Raw genomic sequence first — 24,757 nt, forward strand, 5'->3', positions numbered from 1 at the left:
ATATTTGGTCAACCTCATTTTTAATGTTTCTGAGGTGTTTTTTGGATGAGATTAACATTTGAATCAATGGACTATGAATAAAGCAGATTATCCTCCATAATGTGGTTGAGCTTCATCTAATTAGTTGAAAAACTTAGTAAAATAAAATGTGACCTACCCCAATATCCTTCAGATTTTGGATTTACCAAGACGCTACAGTCGCGTGAGCCAATTCCTTAAAATCTCTCTCTTTCTCTCTCTCCTCTACACATCCTGCTAGTTCCATCCCTCTGGAAAGCCATGACTAATGAAGTCCCCATTCCACAAATTGGCAGACTCTTGAGATTCTTTGCCAAAAATCACAAGCTAATGGTGGTCACATTGAGATTGAACGCTGGTCTTATAACCTCAGTCATTCTACTGATCTTTGCACTAACCAATAGTCATAAAGCAGTCTCCTCAGTCATAGCTACTGTTTCCAGAATTATCTTCTCTGTGAGTTCAGTGTGGGTTAAAACACTGGAAAGACCCAGATAAAATATGCATAAGCTACCTAGAAGGGAAAACACTTTTCATTTTAAGAACTTTGATTTATTTTGGGAGAAGTCACATTTAAGTGTCATAAAAGCACTTAAAGAGCTTTTATAAAATTGAAGGAGCAAATGTGAGCAGAAGCTTCCTTAATAATCTCACATAAGTATAAATTTGGTAACCTTATTTTCGGCACATTTCTGCTTTTAAGGGAATGAACTGATGTCTGAAAAATAAACAAGTACAGGAGTCAGTTCAAAATGTGAAAATAAATTTGCCCTCAAGAACTCCTCATAGTTATTTGGAGTAAAAACTCAACTGGGTCTTACTCATTGTAACTATTTTTTCTCTTTCGCCTTCTTACTAGCTGTTTACTTTAAATATATAAATTGTTCTCAGATCTACCAATTTTGTAAGTATTTTTGATACCTAAAGTGTTAGGTAACAAAATGTTGAAACAGGATGCAAAGTAGTACAATACAATATGGTACAGAACAGTGCAGTACAGTAAAAATACAATGTCATGCAATACAATCCAATACAAAGCTGTGAAATGCCATACAGTGACCTACAATACAACACAATACTATGCTTTTCAATATCATATGGTATCATACAATACAGTACAATGCAATGCAAAACATATACTCATGAAAAACATTTTTAGTAGAGAAAAACACTGAGACTGCCACTAGTTTGGGCTCCTTATTTCATAGATGAGGAACCTGAGGCCCAAAGAAGTTATTGATTTATCTAAATAAGTTAATCTAGCATAACAATTTTTGAAATCTTTTAAATATGACAATACTGATATGAATATGTATACAATTTACTGAAATTGGAGGACAATCTTAAACCATGACCTAGTTCAACACTGGAAAACAAAAGAATATCAAAGTGGGAAGCTGAACAGAGAGGAAAAAATGAACAAACAAAAAACCCCTGAATTTGGTGGACGTAAAACACCTTTTTATGAAGGGCCTTTGTGGTTGATAAGGGTTCCAGTTTTACGGTGAGGGAGTATGGTTTTGGATATTATCAGGGGCAGAATTCTCTGCTTTTTAAAATTTCAGGAAAGCAAGATATAAAAATAATTATCTCAAGACAGTCTATGCCCCTTTCAGACTTTCCTTGGGCTAAATTCTTAGGGTCGTTTTCCACATATTCAGAAACATACAATCTGATTTTTCTGACTTTCTCCTTTTACTAGATCCTTATGGTCCTGGAAATGTAACATTGTGAATTGTAATGACTTATTTAGATATTTCTATGTATAAATACATGAATAGTTTGTCAATAAGAAAAAATATTATTTCTTTTTGAAACGTTAATCATTAACTTAAAACATTCTGAAATTCATTTTAGGGAAGAACTTAATGAGTTACTGGCAAAGGTATAGGACCAGGAGCTTGTATAGGATACTCTCTTGGCCACGCGAGGATGGAACTTCTCTCATTCCTCTCTAACCATGATAAAAACAGCTTCTCACCCTTTCTTCAGCTGTCTTGACAAATAAATCCATTTTAAAAAAAGGGTTGAAAATGATGTCTGTTCATGATTCTCAAATTTGTATGTTAAGTATGGTATTCTGAAGTCTGTATTAAATAATTGTGTTTTGTTCTGTTTTTCAGATGATAAATTTAGCAATTTAAGAATCTACTATGATCTTGAGATCCACGGCACTCCAGGACCACCCATAGCCATTATGGAAATGGAATGTAGAGCTTTGGTAAGTGCCCATTACATGTTCATAGACTGTCATTTTGTAAGCAGTTAGACCTTTTGTTGTACAGTAAATTATTTACTATCCCTAAAACCATCCATATCAGATGATGGTATTAATGTAAATTAATCATAGCAATTTTATTTTAAAATCTAGTACTGTGGACTTTAAATGCTTTCAGAAAACATCTTTAATTATGTGTTATCTTATAGTGACTGCATGTATTAGCATACTATCTCTCTGTTTCAAGAGTTACTAGAGCAAACTTAACTTTAGCCTACATGCTTGTTCACAAATAGATGATAAAAACAGGATTATGCTACTAGACTCTTTCAGCATTGTTTCTTCCTGGTTTCTACAGCAGACCTTTCACTTGGAAACATATTTGAAGCAATTGGCATACATTTGGGGTTTCCATTAATACTTGGAATAATTTGTCTAATGTGAAATACTAAAATGTTACTAAATTTGTGTCCAAAATTATTTAATAAAGTTAAATATTAAGAGTCTTGTTTTACATAAAATATGTGCACAATATTGCTATTAATAATGTTTTAATTAAATTTAACTTCCTCATTTGTTAATATTCAAATATTTAAATTGATAATAAAAGTTATTTTTATTTTTAAATATGTGGATAGATTTCTTTATAGAATTGATTACTTAGAATCTTGAACTTTGGGTCCAATAAATAGAAAGTTTAAAAAAAATAGATTTAAAATACTTTAAGTTACAAATTGATTATTTGCCCACCTGATTTCAGGGTAAATCTCCATTTAGGTATAGATGATGAATGATTAAAATTTTGAAATGTGCTCAAGCATAGTTTGCAAAAGTATTATCTCCTAAGTGGGAAATTATTTAATATGACAGCAGGATTATTTCACTCAATGAAAGTATCTTACTTCTGTAAACTGGTTATCACTGCGGTATAAAACCTTTCTTAAAGGTTATTTTTTAATATACATTAAAATGTATCCCTTTATCAGGACATAGGGAAAAAAATTAAATAGGCTTTGAAAAAAAAGTATATGATGTAGCCCCTCAGAAAATGAGAAATTGGCTTTCTTATTAACTATATGCTTAAAATAGGAATAGACATGACAAAACATGCAAAACAAACAGAAATAAATACAATTTTTAAATAAATGATAGATGACCAATTGTTTGATCTTCTCACTAAATGGTGTATAAAGTGCCATTTTTCAGCAAGAGCTATTAGTTCTTCAAGAAAATAATGATAGAAATTGAGATTTTTATAGCTTTCCAACTTAAACGGTGAAGACTGTCACATAGGCTGAGAAACACACACCATCAGGGTTCTTAATGTGCATATGTAAGAAGATTGAGCAAAAAGCAAAAACAAAAAACAAAACAAAACAAAAATGAAAAACCACTGGTTGCCTCTGAGAAATTTCAAATATGTTTTCATTTATGAAATTGAAATTTGCATATATCCTTTCAGGAATATATTATTTTCATAAGTAATATACTTTTGAATAATGGCTCTTACTCATTTGTCATAAAGCATTTGCCCCTCCCAATGTATATTATAATGTAATCCTAATTCAGTTTGTACTGATTTCCTATAAGTTTTAAAGTTTTTGCAATATATATATATATTTTATTGCACTTTAGGTTCTGGGGTACGTGTGAAGAACATGCAGGATTGTTGCATAGGTACATACATGGCAATGTGGTTTGCTGCCTCCATCCCCCTGTCACCTACATCTGGCATTTCTCCCCATGTTATCCCTCCCTAACCTCCCTACCCCCACTGTCCATCCCCAATCCCCCACAACAGACGCCAGCGTGTGATACTCCCTTCCCTTTGTCCGTGTGTTCTCATTGTTCAACACCTGCCTATGAGTGAGAACATACAGTGTTTGATTTTCTGTTCTTGTTTCAGTTTGTTGAGAATGATGGTTTCCAGGTTCATCCACGTCCCTGCAAAAGACATGAACTCATCATTTTTTATGGCTGCATAGTATTACATGGTGTATATGTACCACATTTTCCCTGTTCAGTCTATCATCAATGGGAATTTGGGTTGGTTCCAGGTCTTTGCTGTTGTAAACAGTGCTGTAATGAACATAGGTGTGCATGTATCTTTATAATAGAATGATTTATAGTCCTTTGGATATATACCCAGTAATGGGATTGCTGGGTCATAGGGAATTTCTATTTCTAAGTCCTTGAGGAAGTGCCACACTGTTTTCCACAATGGTTGAACTAATTTACACTCCCCCCAACAGCGTAAAAGTGTTCCTGTTTCTCTACATCCTCTCCAGCATCTGTTGTCTCCTGATTTTTTAATGATTGCCATTCTAACTGGCATGAGATGGTATCTCAATATGGTTTTGATTTGCATTTCTCTAATGACCAGTGATGATGAGCATTTTTTCATATGTTTGTTGGCCTCATATATGTCTTCTTTTGAAAAGTATCTGTTTATTTCCTTCACCCACTTTTGAATGGGTTTGTTTGTTTTTTTTCTTGTATATCTGTTTTAGTTCTTTGTGGATTCTGGATATTAGCCCTTTGTCAGATGAGTAGATTGCAAAATTTTTTTCCCATTCTGTTGGTTGCTGGTTTACTCTAATTATTGTTTTCTTTGCTGTACAGAAGCTCTGGAATTTAATTAGATCCCAGTTGTCTATTTTGGCTTTTGTTGTCAATGTTTTTGGTGTTTTAATCAAGAAGTACTTGCCTATGCCTATGTCCTGAATGGTTTGGCCTAGGTTTCCTTCTGGAATTTTTATGGTGTTAGGTCTTATGTTTAAGTCTTTAATCCATCTGGAGTTAATTTTAGTGTGAGACGTCAGGAAGGGGTCCAGTTGCTGCAACTATTTTTATATATTTGAAAACCATATTCCACTTCTACATGCGTGGTTAAATTTTTAAAATTATTTTAAATTTCAGCAGCTTGTGAATGTCTTTTCTGTTTTAAAATTTTTACTTGTATTTCATGGGATTAAATATGCATAATTTAGTGCTCTTACCAAGGAGTCTGAGAAATGGAAGCAATTTCTTTAAACAGCCATTATTTTTGCTACACTATTCCTAAGTATAAGCAAGAAAAAGGATTAGATACTGTATGAAAGAATGCTTTTTATTGTTAAACCTAAAAGAGCCCATGTGAAGATGAAAGAAACCTTTAGAAGTCATCATGTAATGTTCAGTCATTACTGTTTTACTTGAATTTCAAACAAAATCAGTCAAAACTGATTTATGTTTAATTCTAAACACAAATTAACTTTAAAAGCCTACTCATCAAAGTGGAGGAATATGCCATTTGCAAAACAGATACCCACCAAGTATTTCAAATGTTTTTATAGATAGCATATTCACAGAAATTCAATGGACTGTGTATTTCTCATTTAGTAAGAGTTCTTTATAAAATAAAATGGAATGGGAGGTGGCAGCATAACTCAGTCAAAACAATTAATCTTATTTTAAATATAATTTTATACTTTATTTTGTATGTTATTTTCTCAAAATGGTTATGCATTTCTCTAATTGTGTACATAACCTAAGAGTGTTGTTTCAAGAATAAACATGAATTTTGATTATCTTATAAAATGATAGATTACAAACGTTTCTTCTCTTTAACTTACTGAACATATCAAATACTTTAAAAATCTAATTTTACAACCTCAAGAAATATTGATATTTAGAAATATTGATGTTTAGAAAAGCAATCTTGCCTAAATTTTTTGAAAATATTTTGGCAAGTGGGTATTTAAAATACAAATTACTCATTATATTAAATATGTCATTTAAGATTTTTTTCTGTTTAAACCTAGAAGAAAATAATATCCAAACAATAATGAACCTTTGAAATCATTTTCGTTATATTATAGTTACATTTGAGATGGTTTCTATCATACTAGAAATATAGTACAGTTAATTAGATACTTAAAGCTTTTGACTATAGTGACATCTTTATTTCTATTGAGTCTTGCTGTTTTTAAGACCCTAAATAATTAGATTCCAGAGATTTTCAAGAGACTGCAGTACTGGTAGCTCTAAGCTTTCAGTAATTGCTTTCTGGAAGGCTGCTCTTTGAAGGATTTTGAGGATGTGTCCAGACCTACTGAATAGGAGTGAAGTGGTCAGTTAGCAGTATTTGCCATGGATGTTGCAAGAATGCCAAAGAGGAGCTGTGGTTTAAGTACTCCATAGACACCATCTTTATTTCCTACTGTTAAGATCTAGCACTTTTGTATCATGAGAGCATGGTCCTGTTAGATAGGTTATAGTTTACAGAGAAAATAATAGGTTTAATGTGATCTTGTTTCATTTTATTTTCAAGACTTATATATGTAATAAGACCTCAGGTAGTTCTATATTCCAATATTTTATTCTTCTTTAGACCAGAATCTAAATGTCTAATGTGTATGTGTCAACACTTGAGTGGGTGTAAACTAGCATTATTTTTTTCAGGAAACAAAATAAAATAAAAGATAATAGAAAGTATCAGAAAATATCATATGTGGTAAATGCAGGGATTGTTTTGTGAAACTTTTGTGATATGTGTATGCAAACCATGTTGTGATATGAAACAAATTATTTTGAGTTGTTGTTAAAACATTCTGAAACCCAGTGGTTTAAATTATAGTATTTTTACTTCTATGACAGGCTATAGCATTCTGTTGAACAAACACTGATCTTTTCTGAATAATATCTGAGTAGTAGACCGGGACAGATGTTTACACCAAATGTGTCATTTCAGTTTTCTGTCTTAAGCCCTGAGCAAAGTTTCTAGGCTAATATTGGGCTGCTAGTGTTTGTTACCTTGGCACATTCTTTTTTCTAGTTGTTATTTTTGACCATTGGAAACTTCTCTGGAGGCCAAGTCTTATATCAACTTCATAAAATATGCCAGGTTACCCGGGAGATTAGTCACTGTTCAGTATTTTACATTTTACAATTTTATTTTTCCTTCTTTACAATTATGAGCATGGAATATTTTGCTGTAGAAGTTTAAATGCCCATTTATTTTAAAAATTCATAATCCTAATGTCTCTGGAAACCATTGGAGAGGACTATTTTTCATTGCATTTATAGTTAACACTGATTTCTAATAAGTAATATCTGCCCTAATCTAATTGTTAGTTTGTGTGTGTGCTTGGTTTCCATCTTTCCTCGCCAGATGTTGTTCACCACACTAAATGCTGTTTGCATTCCTCTGAAATGTAGCATCCATCCACTTCTTTATTTATTAGAGGTGATCAGGCAAATATTCTAAGCCAGTTCCTCTAAAACAACCATAGACAAAGCTGTAGTATCTACCTTGAAGATATGTTCCCAAAAGCTTAGTAAGAAGTTTTTGTGACCCCTGTAATGTGATTGGATAAATTTCATAACAGCTCCATGTTCTAAACTACGTTTATTACCAAGTGTTGATTTATTACTGGAATGTCCAACGTTCTCCATTTGTTTAGATTAAAACATTTAGGCAACTGGAATTTGTTAAAATTGAAATGTGTCCTGTCTACTAATTATCTTTACTGCATTAGCTTCAAAAAAAATTATAGCTTTTGATGTAGTGGAGATCATGGCTGAAATGGGATGCATTATAAATCAATAGCCAGGATGGGTCAAGTGTGAGGATCAGGAAAAATCTTAGAACTTAAAGAGTACCTTCCAGGGCTAAGATGATGTACATTGGGAGAAGGACAGGACAAACAAGAATAGAAGGAAGAAATCTAAACAGAAAGATATATCAACAATATAATTTGACTTTTTAGTTTAGATTGTCCCTACAACTTGATGCTAATGTACGTTGCCACTTAAATGTTTCCCTTGGATCAGCAGCAGCAGCAACAGCAGCAGCATGTGGAAACTTTTCAGAAATACAAATTTCAGACCCCATCCCAGAACTACTGAATCTCTGGGATGGAGAAAGCCTGTGGTGGAGAGGTGGATAAAAATATGTCTTTTAGCAGTCTCTGCCGGCATTTCTTATGTGTGATAAAGTTTGAGTACCATTCCTAGAGTAAACACTGAAAAATGGACCTCACAGAAATAATGATACCAGTGAAAAATATAATTTAAATGTAATTTTACAAATAGGTTTTATCCATTGAGTTACATGAATCTCTGTGTAGTATTTGCTGTTAAAAAAGATAAAGGTAACATTTATCAAGGCTAATGAAGGAAAACATGAAATTCAAAGCTAGTGAGATATATTCAATAGTGTATTAAGGAAAAAAAAAACAACAATAGCCTTATATTACGTAATAACTTCCTTTGCATTTCCTTTCATGGACTAATGACTCCATGCTGGCACTAAAAGTTGATTACATATATTTTTTATAATTCTAGAATACGACTTGCATTGAGATACCAATCTCCAATCCCAAAAATCACATTATTCGCTTAGATGTACAGTTAATGAGTCCTGCCCTTGATGGTGACAGTGAAATATTCCTCAGCCCACTACAGTGCACCAACTATATTTTATGGTACTCTCCAGCAAGAACAGGCGATAGTGAAGAAAGGTATGGTTTGAGTGTGGTATTATATTTCATTGTTGATCCTTGGAAATTAACCTTTCAATTTTATGTTTCTCATATTATAATCATTAAAATTGCACTGGTGCAGAGTTTTAACTTTGTTTAATTCTGATCCCTGAAAGAATGTACTAATTTAGTTAGAGTTAGCTTTTGCTTGCTTCATTGCAAAAACACTATTTATCAGAATATCAAATTAAATAATTTCTACATTTCTCCTTTTTCCCCCTCTTTTACGTCAGGTTTTACTAAGTAAATCTTTATGGATGCAAAAACTGAACTAAAAGAAAACAATTGCATGAGGACTAGGGATTAAAGGTTCAATTTTCTTGATGAAAATTCATTTATATATTTTTACTTCTTAATTAAGTACAAATCATTCACTTGGAGGACATGGAGAAATTAAAATAATTAATTATAGTCTTAATGTCTTACAATAAATATCTTGAACTTATTCCTGCTAACTGAAATTTTGCCTCCTTTGACCAGTCTCTCCCCAAAGTCTCCACCTTCCAGTGCCTGATAACAATAGTCATTATACTCTCTGCTTCTGAGTTCAAATTTTTAAAATTCTATATATAAGTGAAATTTGTCTTTCTGTGCCTGGCTTGTTTTATTTAATGTAATGTCCTTCAGAATCACTCTTATTGGTGCTTCAAGTACAGTATCCTACAGCAGAAACTAGTAATTGTTATTTAAGTGAGTGGGTGAATAAATGAATACATCTGTGAAATTTTAAAGGATAAAAATTATTATTCTGTGAAGCATGAAAATAAGAATATAACATATTATAAAAGACACTATTTTGAAAAAAAATTATCATTAGAAATATGATGTGGTCTTTTTGCCCCAATATGACTGCACAGGGTTTGTGAACACAAACAGAATCTTGAATTTTCTTTATGAGCATACATTAAAAAACATCATTTTGGCTAATACTTACTGACTGCCTACTCTATTATCATCATTGGGGCATGTATTTTACGTATATAAACATAAAATTCTCACAGCAGCTGTAAGAGGTAAGATTGATTCTCCCTATTTTATAAATGAGAAAATTTAAGCTCAAAAATTTAAGTGATTTTTTCAAGGCTGCACAAATTAAAGATGATAGCGCTGAGATACCATCCCAATTAAACTTTTTTAGACTGCCGCAAGCTCTGCTTCCCTGGGAGTTGAGCATGTGCTGATTATAAAGGAGTTCTCTAGAGCTATATGTCACTTGATAGCATTCACATGAAAATGCCCATGCATTCAACTAGAACTAAATTTGACTTAATCACAGTTAATAAGCAAGGCTTTTACTGGTACAGCTTCTGCAAGACATTTAAAATACTCATGTTTAAACATTTTTATTGATTCAACAGGCATTTATTAAACATACATTAATGACAACACCACTGCTTTTCTTAAATAATGAAGTAATTTTCTCAACAAAAAATGAAGAATTACAAATATATGTATTAAAAAAGTAGTATGTGTTACAAAGTAATTGTCAAATGTTGTATTTAAAACCAACTATTTATACTAGTTTAGGGTATACTTCTTCTGCCAAATTTATTATACAAACTAAAACTGCTGACAAAATTTTGTGTATTTCTCTCCACCAGCATTATTTTTCAGCCTGAAATGGCTGATGAGTTCTGGTATTTACTGAAACTAACCATTACATTACCAAAACCAATCACAATGTCAGAAGTAGAGTGCGACCTTGGCAAGTAAGTTCTACTTAATAAAGTTATTGCTTGTAAGAAAAATAATTAATCTATTACAATATTGTTAGTTTCTAAAATAAAAAATGAATATATCTTTAGTCATTATTTTTTTTTCCTAGGGAAGGTTTGATATGTAAACTATCCTGTTGAAAACTTGTCAAAGAAGAACAAATCAGGACTTAGCAAGCAAAGAGTTTTATTCAAAAGGATTACTGAAAGGGTTAAAAAGGGACCATTGCAATAGGGAAAGTCTCCCATTTTAGAAGCCTACAGGGGTCTACAAAATCAAACAGAAAAAAGTTTGTCTTTTATAAAATAAAGGAGAGACAAGCAGATATAAACAGAATCTTTGGAGGGAAAGCTGGACTAGCAAGGGAAAATGGCCAGTGGTGTCTAACGGGAAAAGGGTTTTACTGTGGCCAGCTGGCTCCTAGGATAAGCTAAGAAGGGGTCATGTTACTTTGTGTGTCTGCATGCTTGTTTAGGCTTAGGAACAAGCAGAGTTCAGGGGCTGGTGGGAAGGAGAGAAACCTGGTGAAAGTTTCCTCAAGGCAAAGCAGAGATAAACAATGAACAACTGTGAATATTTGGTCAGCGGGTTAATGCTCTTGAGATGTGACCATTCCTATTTTTTTGTCCGTTGAGATATGACCATTCCTATTTAGGTAGTTGAGTTCCTACTACATATCTGGCACCAAATTTGGTGCTGGGAAATAGGGGTAAACAAGACATAATACCTACTTTTAAGAAGTTTACACCCTAGTGAGAAAATTAGTGCCTTTTAACTAATTTCTCTCCCTTAGCACATCAAAAGAGTGTTGAGTTCTTCCAGGAATAGCTCTTGAGCCAAAAAAATGATATTTGAAATTTTTTGTCTTATAGTAGCATAGATATCTAGTATGAAAATATTTTATTCCTATTTTTTCTAAGGCATTGCATATTAGAAAACTTGCAAAATTGGCCATATAGGAAGCAGATGCTTACCCCAAAGTGATGCGAAATCTATCATGATTTTTAGTGTACTTTATTCATTATAATTAATGAAATTTTCGTTATTTTCATTGAATTTCTTCATATCTTCCTGATGAAAGAACAACCTCATGATTTACAGAGACTTGTTAAATTTGTAGTCTAGAATCATAAAACTGACATATAATGTTCTTCTTAAGGGGAATCATTATATGCATATACTTTATATAAAAAGAAAATGGTGCTTTATTTGAATTATACAATTTGAATTTATGAACTGAATTCTGCTCAGCACATAATACTCAATTTTCCTCTGTCACAGGGCCATGACATTGTGAAAAATAATATATGTATGGTGATGATTCCATTTTTTATTACAGATTTGATACCTAAATATTTTAATCTTAATTACTCTATTGTAAGCAAGAAACAGTAAGGAGATATGAAAAACTTCCCTAGATAATATTATGTTATCGTGTTATACTTTAACATTACAGAAAGAATGAAGATGACAAGTTTGATGCTGTACATTAAAAACCATTAGAATTGATAGTTGTTTGAGAATTATGAACATTCATTTATTATTTGCTTGGAGCATAATCACATATTTTAGGCATTTACTCATCATCAATCTGGATCTTGTTAATGTTATGAATGAAAACTTTGTGCATTTATTACACTGTTATTGTGACTAGACGATGTTAGCTTTTTTTGTCTGGATTTAGCAGTTATAAAACAATAAGTAAACGTTATTCCTAAAACTAGAATATATTCTAATATCCAATATGGGATAATATTAGGTCTCAAAAATAGAGAACCAAGGATTATTTAATTTAGTAAAATTTCAGTAGTTCATAATTATTTTGATTTTGAAACTAAAAGAAGTCATTATATTAGCTTCTTAGGGTTGCCATAACTAGCACCATAAACTGGAGGGCTTAAGACCACAAAAATGTCCTGCCTCACAATTCTGAAGGCTAGAAATTTAAACTCAAGGGTTCAGCATGCCATGCTCCTTCTGAATCCTGTAAGGGAGAGTTCCTTGCCTCTTTTAGCTTCTACTTCTTTTATTTTTTTATGTTTTAGAAACAGAGTCTTGCTCTGTCACTGAGGCTGGAATGCAATAGTGCAATCATAGCTCACTGCCGCCTCAAAGTTTTGGGCTAGAGTGGTCTTCCTGCCTCAGCCTTCCGAGTACCTAGGACTACAGCCAAGCCACCATACCTGACTATTTTTTAAATATTTTACAGAGACAGGGTCTTGCTGTGTTGCTCAGGCTTGTCTTGAACTCCTGGCTTCAATTGACCCTTCAGACTCAGCTTCCCAAAGCCCTGGGATTAAACGCATGAGCTACTGTGCCTGGTATCTTTTAGCTTCTTGTGCTTGCTAGAAACCTTTGGCTTTCTGTGGCTTGTAGATACATCACTCTAATCCAGGCGTCCCCAAACTTTTTATACAGGGGGCCAGTTCACTGTCCCTCAGACCGTTGGAGGGCCGTCACATACTGTGCTCCTCTCACTGACCACCAATGAAAGAGGTACCCCTTCTTGAAGTGCGGCGGGGGCCAGATAAATGGCCTCAGGGGGCCGCATGCAGCCTGCGGGCCGTAGTTTGGGGACGCCTGCTAATCTCTACTTCCACTGTCATATGGTCATCTTCTGTGTGTCTTCACATAGTTCTATTTACAAAGACACTAGTCATACTGGATTAAGGGCCCATCTTACTCAAGTAATACATTATTTTAACTAATTATATACGCAGTGACTCTATTTCCAGATAATATCACATTCTGAAGTACTAGGAATTAAGACTTCAACATACCTTATAGGGTGACATATTTTAATCCTAAGGGTCATCAAGTTTATGGAATTAACACTAAATAAGTTTATGAATACCAGCAACTTTACTAGCTTTGTTTTTTTCTCCCAGGTCTGTCACTCAGATCATTCCCTTAGCTAATGCTACACACGAAACCTTAGAATTACAAGCAACAAACAGTAATCCCGAAAATTTTGTCCTGGATCTTGACGCAAAATCACAAGTAAGTAAATTCAGAGAGTCATGAAATTTACTGCTGCTGGAGCATTTTCCAATTTTGATCTTGGGACACTGGTGGAGTGCTATCACTTGAATTATTAATTATTAATTTATTATTAACAAGGATTTAAATTTCTAAATTTTAAGAATTGAATTTTATAGGCCAGGTACAGTGGCTCCCACCTATAATCTCAGAGGCCAAGGCAGGTGGATCATGTGAGGTCAGGAATTCGAAACCAGCCTGACCAACCTGGTGAAACCCCATCTCTACTCAAAATACAAAAATTCACCATGGATGGTGTCATGCACCTATAATCCCAGCTACTTGGAAGGCTGAGGCATAAGAATCACTTGAACCCAGGATACAGAGGTTGCAGTGAGCTGAGATTGCGTCACTGTCCTTCGGCATGGACGACAGAACAAAACTCTGTCTCCAAAAATAATTTTTTTTTAAAGAAGCATTTTTTTACATACTTCTTCCCTTGAATTTTAATTTAACAACAAAATATCATGTAAATAAAAAATTTTTGATTTTTATATGCTGGAGTCATGCTCATGATTACTCCATTATAATAAATGGGTTGTGTTTTCTTTCTTACCATTTTAATAATCATGTTTTAATAGTTTCCAGTATTATAATTTTTAAGTCTACTGTCATTATATATTTCCAGGGTTCCAAGAGACCATTTGTTTTCTAGCCTTTCCTGAGTTGTTGCCCATCCCCCATTCCTTCACCTCTGACACACACACTTTCAGACAATGCTGACAGCTCTACCCCTCTCTGCTTCTTTCTCTGCTCAATTTCTCATTCTTAGATCCTGGCAGAGGCTAGGTCCTATCAATGATACTAAATCACTTTTCTTCTTCCTGCAAGTTACAAAATAAGATCCTGAGGTTTAGCATGACTATCTCTGTTTCTAAAGCATAGAACACCATTTATTGGAAGTGAGTGCCATACTTTCAGGTAAACATCAAAATGATAGTTACAATAGACTATTTTTATCAAGGTACTTCCAAGTAAATCATGAAATCTGCTTGTAGACATAGTATTTAAATAAAGGCTCTTACTATGTGTTGTTTAATGATTGTTTAACAAATCTACATTTTGGTTTCTTTATTTATATCTTAACATCTGTCTCTTGTTAGTTACTGGTTGCCAACTTATGTAATGATATAAAAGTAGTTCTTTACATCATAGTGTGTCAAATTAGAAATCACTGATTACTATATTGCTAAAATTGGTATATATGCTTTCATCTTAGAAAGAATGTGTTAAAATGTACACATATCACTCAATACCATATTTTTCCATAAATTATATAAAGTATGATATTCAGGATATAATTTACATATTACTGAAATTCCTCATTAGAAAGTGTGTTTTTGTATCCTTTATATTGCTACTTTTAGAGTCTAATCTGTGATCCAAGGGAAAATAAATATAATATATTGCACATCCAAACTTATATGACATAATCAAGAATACGAACTTTCTTTTAGTATTTCCAACCATGGCTTACTAATCTATTAATTATTCTACTCATTTATCAAACATTGAGCACCGAATATGCAATTAACTCTAATATTAGAAAACAACTCAAAAAGTTATATATGAGAAAAATACTATCACATTTTATAAAACAATTAGGAGCACACATTAATTGTAATGATAATACATGAAAGATATAGATATTGAAAAATATCTATATCTTTATATCTATGGAGAGAATAAACTATTTTCCAAATTTTCTAACTGCAATTTTACTTATTTTTGCTAAGTCTCACATGGAAATTAATTAATAATCCTAAAATGTGTATTAACTGACAATCCTGAAACATTCAAGATGTCAGAGAGAACACCAGCCTGAGGTAAAAATATTATATGTAGATATACCACAATTGTGTAATAAACAGGTAACTCTGTTCTAAATATAAAACTAAGTTTGCATTTGCATTTCATAGTCATTATCAGAGTTTATTGGGCATCAACTGCTGTATTCTAGGATTGAAAGATACTGCTAAATTGTAATTTTCCCTTTTCAAAGTTTATCTGGCAAAATATATTAGTTTAAAATAATAGACTTCTATGTGCCACTCTTGCTATCATTTTGTAAGTGTTTATCTTAAATTATTTCCAGTGTAGCATTTCGAGTATATAATATACTCAAGCCCTTATTATATCGTGATAGAGTCACTGGCTTCTTTCACAGTCTCTAAAGAAGTAACTCAAACTAATACTGTACAAACTCAAGTTATCCTAGAGGGTCACACCTTCAATGTATACAAGACAGGAGGAAGAGGAAACTTCCTTGCACATTAAAGAAGCATGTCTTTTACCTTTGCTTAGAAACAGTTCATTTCTTTTGATTCTACCAAGGCAAAATTTAAGTTATCGGTGGTTTGACATGTACCTTGGGATGGGCAATATGCTATGGGTTCTTACATAAAATGTTTATGTCTTTTATTGGGGATTCAAACTCTGCTTTAAAAATTAACCCTGACTTCTTTTTTTTATCTTGGGAAAGAATATGATGTGAGCACCCCTAAACACTGTTTAACATGGGACCTTTGAACAATATTCAAGGAGCAGGCATACTGAGAACAGATAATTTGTTGCAAGGCAACATGTTAATCACACAAGCACCAACCCTGCATATACCTAGTACACAAAGATAACAAAGCAAATGGGTATTAATTTTTGTTCCTTCTTTGCTTTTTCCATTTACACAGCTTATCATAAGTCCTCACTCAACCAGGGAGTTACCGGTTCACTTTTACCCTTCTGCACTTGGAAGAGCTCATCATCAGGCTTGCATCACCTTCCACTGTACTCAGGTATGGTAGAGTATTCTTGGAACCAGCCAAGTTAATTAAATTTTAAATCAATATATAAATAAATATAATTCATCATTCATTCAATATCATATTTTGCAAGTAAAACAAGTTAATTATAGGTCATTAATTAAATGATCTTTGGAAAATACAATATGTATTATGTACATGCAGACATCTAAAGAAGGTATTTTTAAATACATAGGTCAGTGGAATGAAGAGAAATATATACCCAGATTTAAAATACAGATATTTTAATGTACATGTCAAATCACTGGCTTTTATGTTAATTTTCTGACTTGAGTTTTACTACTCAACTTTCCATAAACTCTATAAAATATAGAGTGCAGTTTGTAAATATTATTTTTTTCACTGCATTTTATCTGAACAGTGTTCCTAAATATTAACTTTTCAAAACAGTAGTTGATCACTTCCTGACAATCTCTAAATGTCTTTCATGTCATTCTAAGAATTATCCCAATTCATTCTCACCATACTCCTATAATGGAAGTACTGTTATCAATCCTATTTTATGCCTCAGGAATCTGAGACACAGAGAAATTAAAATCAGGCAGCTACTAAAAGGTTGAGGTGTGACCTGAATCCAGGATGATCTGGTCTCAACTCATCTTCATGGCTACTTCTTACAGCTACTTAGCCAACTGATTGTAACTCTCTTACTGCCAATAAAAATTTCATGTAAAAATGTACATTTATATTATTTTTACTTCTTCTAATGTTGATGGGAGGGATGCAAATGGAGGAATGTACTTTATATCTTAGAAGACATCAAGGAGCTTACAAAACCCTGATATCTGAGGGACAGTGGAATCAAATATGATACAGGGGTCTCCATGACAGCACAGGGCCTATGGGTAACTAAAGTATCCTTGTTTCTAAAAAAATTTTGTAATTCATTTTTAGAAAATTTGTTTTGAGGCTGTGAAATTGTCTAAATACTGTAATGACTAACTAATATATGACCTGAGACATAAACTATAGAAATATGCTTTTTTCTCAAAAATATTAAAGGAGCAAACATTAATCCTTATCATACAGAAGGAAAAACATAATGGAGATTATTTTCTTTTAGACAAGTAATTTTAACAATGTTGTTCTTTTAAGTGATTGCTACATAGCAGGATTAGAATCCCTTCATCATAATTATTAGGAAGAATTTATTTGCTTGCATTTCTGGTGGAAAGCATATCTATTCAAGGATAGTCTTAGAAGTTAGCAGGGAGATAATCAGTTCTGCATCTTAATAGCTTTAAAAAATCCTAGCCTCGAAGTTGAATGTTAAATTCTTTATCAAACACAATAAGGCTCAAACATCAAAATAATTCAAACTTTTTATGAGTCAGTTGAACACTGATGGTTAATTGCAGTCACTCTGAATAGCTCCTTCCAACTTGTAGCAAATCTATAAAGATTCATCTATGATTAGACTTCAATCAATAATTCATTCTTTCAGCTTCCAGGTCTAGGAGCTCCTCAACCTTTTCAATATATTGCTGTAACCTTTGTGGGTTTTCTTGCCCTATTTATCATTAAATCATTTAGGCCATCTTCTTTTATTTAATTCACTCAGTTGACATCTTTTGTGAGAAAAACTAGTTCATCATAAAGTATTAATTGAATGAATGAGCTTTTGAAAATGTGATATGCATTATGTATGAGCAGGCATGTAAAGAAGGTATTTTTAAAAATAAACTTTAGAGTTTATTTTTCTGAGGTTTGAATGACTTTTTACCATTAGGGAAATAGCCGTGTAGGTTTCCATCCTCTCTTGATTTAACGGATTAAATCTATCTAAACTGACACACACAGCTGATTAGCTGATTAATCTGAAGCAAGCTAACGGCTGTGCTTTTAAGGTAAATTTTAACTATTTCTGATTGTACCACTTCGCTGGATTGAGGGAAATGGCTATGGTTCATTATGTGCTTCATTTGTTTCTGGTTTCAATTCATGTGAAAAGCTCTGCATTGTATAAAAATGTAACCATTCAGTTATGGTTAGGGTTTGGGTTAAGTTCCGATTGTTTGTGCAGATTTTGAATCCTGTGATTAATTTGGTTAGTACAACACAACTGCAGATACCGTGAATGTATATTTTATGCAACCAGTCTCTAAACTAGATTGTGTTACTACGTAACAAAATGAGCAGTAGTAAGCAGCAAATGTGGTAATTATAATTTCTCTTTGGTTTCAAAGATTATGTTCTGAGATTTTCTTTGTTAGTTTTCAGATGTTTCCTTTTATTTGCAAATAGGTGCCTTGTTTATTTCATTCATATTTGATTGTATGATTTGTTTCATCTAAAGGTCAGAATAGCAAAAATTAAGGAAGAATTTATCAAATCAGAGTGGTTTTACAATCCAGCATGAGTCTGTGATTTTGTAGCCTGTGCCTATGGAAAGCTCTGATTATTCTTAGCAAGTTTTAATTCTCTGTAGCTCACTGTGTATGCCAGATTTGCTATCCTTTATATCCACTTGTTTTCTCTTTCAGAAATATCAAAATTGTATCTTTAAAAGTTTTACTGTCTCTCCTTTAGAAGAAGTTAGAGATAAATATCAGCTGAATTTATTACTTAATTGGTGATTGCATATGTTTACTGGGTTACTTTTTAATTTGCTACTCTGAACCCAAGTAAATAATTTAATCAATGCTTGGAAAAGTGTTGCATATCAGTGTTCAATAATCGTGGGATGTGGTTTAACGTAGAAACTCGAGTACTCTAGGCCACTTGAGAAAACATGAAAGCATAACCTTCTTTTTGTCACGTGGCTCATTCCCAATGGTTTAAAGTAACACAAGCTCTGCCATTTGATATTTCTTTTATAAAATATCCAAATAGTAAATAAAATTATTAATAAAATTATTTAAACCGCTTTTTAATTAAATTGAACTCTGACGCTTGACTTTAGTCAGTCAATTTTGCCAAAACAAGTTAGGATGTTATTATTGAAAAATACAGTGAATTTATATTATGCTAGTCAAATCTGTGACTAATAGTAATATAGTCTTTTGAAGATAATATCCAGATGAAATTTACTTTTAATTCTCCCTACTAAGGAGGCAGAATTTTATAGATTTTCTTTCACTACTTCTCCTAATTTGAAATAATCTTAAAGCACGTTTCCCTCTTCTTATTGGAATTTAAGCTTGGAAACACTTAATATAGTTAGAAAAATTATAAAGTAGGACATTGTTTGTGATCCTTTATTCATCTGCAACATTAGCAAAGTGTTTATTGAAGAAGTTTAAGAGACCCTAGAACTGAGTCACAGTCTACTATACTCTGAAGAGACTTTTATCCTAAAATACAAAGGGATTTCCAAACAGAGCTTTACATGCTTATGAAAGGTAGGTAAAAATAATAGCCACATTCAATCTCCTTCATATAATTTTTGATTCATTTATCCATATCATGTGGTAACAGATAATGCGCTCTACTCGATGAAGGGGATAAATAATATAGCATGCAATTGTATATACTTCCTTTTGATGTAGCTTCAATGTGTGCCTCATCTTCTTTGCCTTAATGTGGTTGCTATCTGAATTTCATTTAAAGTTCACCCAGAGAGTTTGGAAACTGCATGCAGTGTTTGATACCAAGTTTGTTAGACAGAAAACAAAACAAAAGGAAACAGAACCAAACCAACTTGAACGGAGTGCAAAGTTTTTCATTAAAGTTTCTCTTTTATGTTGCTATAAATTACTTTATATTCATTGAAATAGGTTTGATATTTGAATATTGCTCTTTTGCCCTCTTCTGCTTCAAAATGAAAATATATAGAATTATTTTTCATAAAATCAAAAGGAATTTGGGAAAGAAGGAAAAATAAAACAATGCTTTTTAACAACAAAACTTATCTGGCCAAATTTGTGTATGCCTGTTAAGTATTGCAAATAAAATAACTGCAATTAGGACACATATGTTATGAATATTTATCTTCAAACAGTTTACAGAATGGAAATTCCACTTATCTGGAGTAGGACTATTTCCCAAGCCTCTATGCACGAAAAGAATAATCACACGCATTGGTCTTCAGTCATCTATGGTTATAGCTTTCAAAAATCCCACAATGGAAAAAGTCCTTATTGATATCACACTGACAAGTAAGTTGTTGTTTTAAATATTTTACATGTTATTTTATAGGTATTTATCAGACTTATTTTGGCATAGAATCAAAACATTTTAGAACGTATAAATAATCTGTTAGCTAAAGGAAAGTATAAAAGAGAAAACAAGATCTGAGAGATGCAGTATTTTGGTTGAAATCACAGCTCATAATGGTGCAGAATCAGGATTAGGTATCTGTATAAATCAAGTTCTTCCAATTTTATCCATAAACCCAGATATGTAAATTAGATTTGTAAGATTCTTATATTACTCAAATATGCCAATACTTACTCCTCAAAGCTTTATAGAAATTCTGATATTGTGACTTTGTTTCCTTTTTGCATTTTCTTAATAAAGAGACAACATATTTGGAATAAATTTTGGCTTCAACCAACCTTGCCCTTTTTTTATTTCATATTAAGGATACATGCTTTTAATTAGATTATTTAAAGAGTTTGGTCACTTTATATTAAACAAACAAATAGTGTGAGTCTGAATTAAAAATTAACTCAGCATGAGTTTTTTGAAACAGATTTTCAATCTAATATTGAGCATGACCAATTTATCTTTTCAACTATGATTGCTACTTCTACTACAACTATTATTAGTGCAATGATTTGGTTAAAGTTATATGTGTGTTATGGTTTTTTATATAAATGACCAACTTACTCTCTAGAATGTTTATGCTTTTGTAATTCATGCTGCCATTGGAAATATAATATAGACATTACCTATTTTTAAGAACTGTGTAAGCCCTGAGTAATAACATTGTCTTTAATCTCCATCAATCTGATTGAAAGAACATTATGCAAATTTACTATTTTTGATTAATGTTGAAGCTGAACATATCATTTACTTGTTGCACTTTGGTGCTTTCCCATTATTTCTTCATCTTCTTGGAATGAAATAATTTTAAATACTAAGAAAGTAATGTCATCTCGTGTAAAATCCCCTTATAAGAATTTTGGCTGCAATGAGGAGAGGCATGGGGTGTTTAATAAATGTTGATTGCAAGCTCAAGGAAATCAGCATTTTAAGATGGAAAAGATTGAGCATATGTATAAGCAGAAGGGAGCAGCCAGGGTTGAGCAGGAGTTAAAGATATGATATAAATGAGATAAGGTTTAACTGATAGGCTAAGGGTCTAGGAGAGTTGGGATCAGAACAGAGGTAAAGAAAGAGCTGAATAGGAGGGGCATTTCTTGCTTGGGTGGGGATAAAATAAAATAAATATGGATGTTGATGAACTGATAGGTAGTGGAAGTGCTTTGGAGTTAGGAGCAGTTCACATATTTACATTTTCATCTGCTGAGGAAAAGTGATATAATAGAAAATTTGAAGAGTGGAGTGGTGGTTTGAAATAACTGTTGGAGAAAAAGGAACGTGGAGCTGACAAAATTTAAATATAAAAGTTGCTGTGTTTGGGATTTAAATCATAAATCTAGATATACACCAAAAAAATATGTCTTTATGAAGTGTATACCAATTGTAGGGGTCAGAATTTCTAGAATGCGAGCACACTAGGCATATCAATGGGTCTTTCCAGGGAATGGATTTTTCAATATAGGTACAGCCAAATGACTTTATAACTGAACATAGAATAAAAAACAAATTTGGGTTAAGATTTTATCATTAAAAATAAACTTTCAAATAATGTGTGACTTTTTAATTTTCTAACATTGCTGTAAATTTCTTTCTGCTATATAACAAGAAAACATAGTAAGCTGGACAATTAAAAGTTTATCAGCCTTTTGCAGTTATAAACAGTCTCTTTTAAGTAAACTCACTCTCTCTTGGGCAAATGTTCAGGCTTTGTTTCTCTCCCATCTTCCTTAAACCTGAGGAGGTATGAGACAAAGGAAAATTCACAGACCTCTAATATCTTATTTCTCTTTCTCTGTCTCTCTATCCTATGTGAAAAAGAACTCGTTTCCCCTTTGTTGGTGATGGCATCTCCCTTTCTGTTTTATTCTTATTCTTCTCCCTTTTTTGGTATCATTTTTATGCATTATCTACATATCTACTTCTGCCTATAGTCCTTGGTGACTAAGCCTCACAATTTGACCTAAAGAAAAACATAGTCTCCAGAAAAACATGACTGATGAAAGAAATAAAATATTTAACATATATGTAAAATAAACTAATTAAAAAATAGAAATTAATACTGTATTAGTTCATTTTTGCACTACTATAAAGAAATACCCAAGACTGGGTAATTTATAAAGGAAAGAGGTTTAATTGACTCACAGTTCTTTATGGCTGGGGAGGCCTCAGGAAAGTTATAATCATGGTGGAAAAAAAAAAAAAACCCAGCATATCTTACATGGTGGCAGGGGAGAGAAATCAAATGTGTGTGGGAGGAAATGTCAAACACTTATAAAACCATCAATCTCATGAAGATTCACTCACATGAGAACAGCACGAGATAAACTGCCCCATAATCTAATCACTTTCCATAAGATTCCCCCCTTAACACCTGGGGATTACAATTTAAGATGAAATTTGGGTCGTGGGGACACAAAGCTAAGCCATATCAAATACCTTCTCATTTGAATATTTGTAAATGTCTTTATATTATTTCATGATAGAAGTAGGCAATCTCATTTTGTCTTTTAAAAGAAGATGTAAATTTTCACAGCAATTCTACAGAATTTTTAAAAAAATTCTTAGGCAAGCTTATACCAAGACTGATCTCACCAAATGGTTCCTTGCTGATGTGAAGAATCTCAGAGCATTTGAAATCCTGCATTCCTCATTTTTCTCTCTCCCCCTTCCCCTCCTCCTCCCCCTCTCCTCCTCCTCTCTCTCTCTCTCTCTCTCTCTCTCTCTCTCTCTCTCTCTCTCTCTCTGTGTGTCTCTGTCTCTGTCTCTCTTCTCATTAGCTGCAAACCCTGGAATGATTTCTTCCCCTAATGGATGGCATGGCAATTTGTGCATAGCTTGATATAAATATTTGCCACACTTATTGTAGCTAATATTTGTTCATCCCACAATATTTGTGAGATCTTTATAGACATGATCTATTAGTAACTTGAGCAAATAAGACAGAGCAGACTTTTGATGCTTGCCTTCTGAATGACTGCATCATTAATAAAATACCCAAATTTCTAAAACTTAGAGATAACACAGTTGAAATTAAATACCAAAGATCTTTGGAATATTGAAAGCCATTATTTCTGGGAGAAGTAATAAAAATAGAAATAGCCAAGATATTACCAGGAGAAAAGACATAATTGGGTACTCCAGAAGTTCAATAGTGAGTTTGACATTCTAAAAGTGCTGCCTTCTTGGAAAAAGTAGTCAATTTGAGAAGATCTCTATATATTTTATATATCGCTAGCTCTATCTATCTATGTATTGATAGAAGAATAATTTCGGCCAAATTAAGTTTAACAGAGTTTAATTGAGCAAACAACAATTCACGAATCAGGCAGCCTCCTAAGCCAGAGTGGGCTCAGAAACCAGTGTAGCCCCGTGATGTAAGATTTATGGACATTAAAAAAAAGTGACATAAAGAAAAAAAAAGGGAGGTACAAAAACAGCCAAACTGGTTACAGCTCTGAGTTTGCCATATTTGAACACAGTTTGAACAGTTGGCCACCTCAGTGAATGACTTGAGTAGGCTTACAGTCTGTTTACAGTTCCATATAGCTTATAGTTCTCTATGTACATAGAAACCTTTTGGCTGAACTTAAAATATGTAAGGAGCCAGTTTTAGGCTAAACTTTTTAACACTATCTGTCTACCTATCTATCTGTCTGTCTGTCTGTCTGTCTATCATCTATCTATCTACCTACCTTCAGAGAGAGAGGGAAGAGAGAGAGGAGATATGTTAGGATATTGCAAAAGTCTTAAATACTATTATAAGGAATCCAACTTTTATCCTCTACATAATGACAGTTTTCAAAAGATTACCTGACTTTATAACCTGCATTTTGAAAGCTAAATCTAGAATTGTTTATGGATGTTGGATATGGATGGGGTTGGGGGACAATTTGGAATTGAGAAGCAAAGCTCAGAAGATTCAAACCAGTAACAGTGGAAAAGTCCATGACCCCAGGTAGCAGAAAAGCTCCCAGTATATACCTAGAATTTTTCCAAAAGTCTGAAAATCTGTTTCTTTAGCAAACATGTTTAATGTTTCATATGTCCAGACTAATTTTTCTTCAGATAACCATACTATGTTGCCTGAAAATGTTTCTAAAGGCTTAGGTATATTCCTGATGTTTTTAATACCCAAGATGAGGGTCTTGTTATATCCATCTAAAATAGTCTGATGCTAAATATTATTGTGGCGGTGCTATTTGGTGAAGAAATTGAGG

General features: G+C 32.8%; 1 protein-coding gene across 1 annotated transcript in view; it reads left to right on the plus strand.

The window, feature by feature from the left end:
- The window catches only part of CFAP47 (cilia and flagella associated protein 47), a 440,981-nt gene that overhangs the window by 346,059 nt on the left and 70,165 nt on the right, over positions 1-24,757 (plus strand). The window contains exons 51-56 of the mRNA XM_003924170.4: positions 2,142-2,239; positions 8,564-8,739; positions 10,362-10,469; positions 13,365-13,476; positions 16,203-16,307; positions 20,275-20,431. Coding sequence (XP_003924219.4) covers positions 2,142-2,239; positions 8,564-8,739; positions 10,362-10,469; positions 13,365-13,476; positions 16,203-16,307; positions 20,275-20,431 — 756 coding nt within the window. The remainder of the gene's footprint in view (positions 1-2,141; positions 2,240-8,563; positions 8,740-10,361; positions 10,470-13,364; positions 13,477-16,202; positions 16,308-20,274; positions 20,432-24,757) is intronic.

This window comes from Saimiri boliviensis, chromosome X (assembly GCF_048565385.1).
Source record: "Saimiri boliviensis isolate mSaiBol1 chromosome X, mSaiBol1.pri, whole genome shotgun sequence".
In the NCBI taxonomy this organism is placed as follows: Eukaryota; Metazoa; Chordata; class Mammalia; order Primates; family Cebidae; genus Saimiri; species Saimiri boliviensis.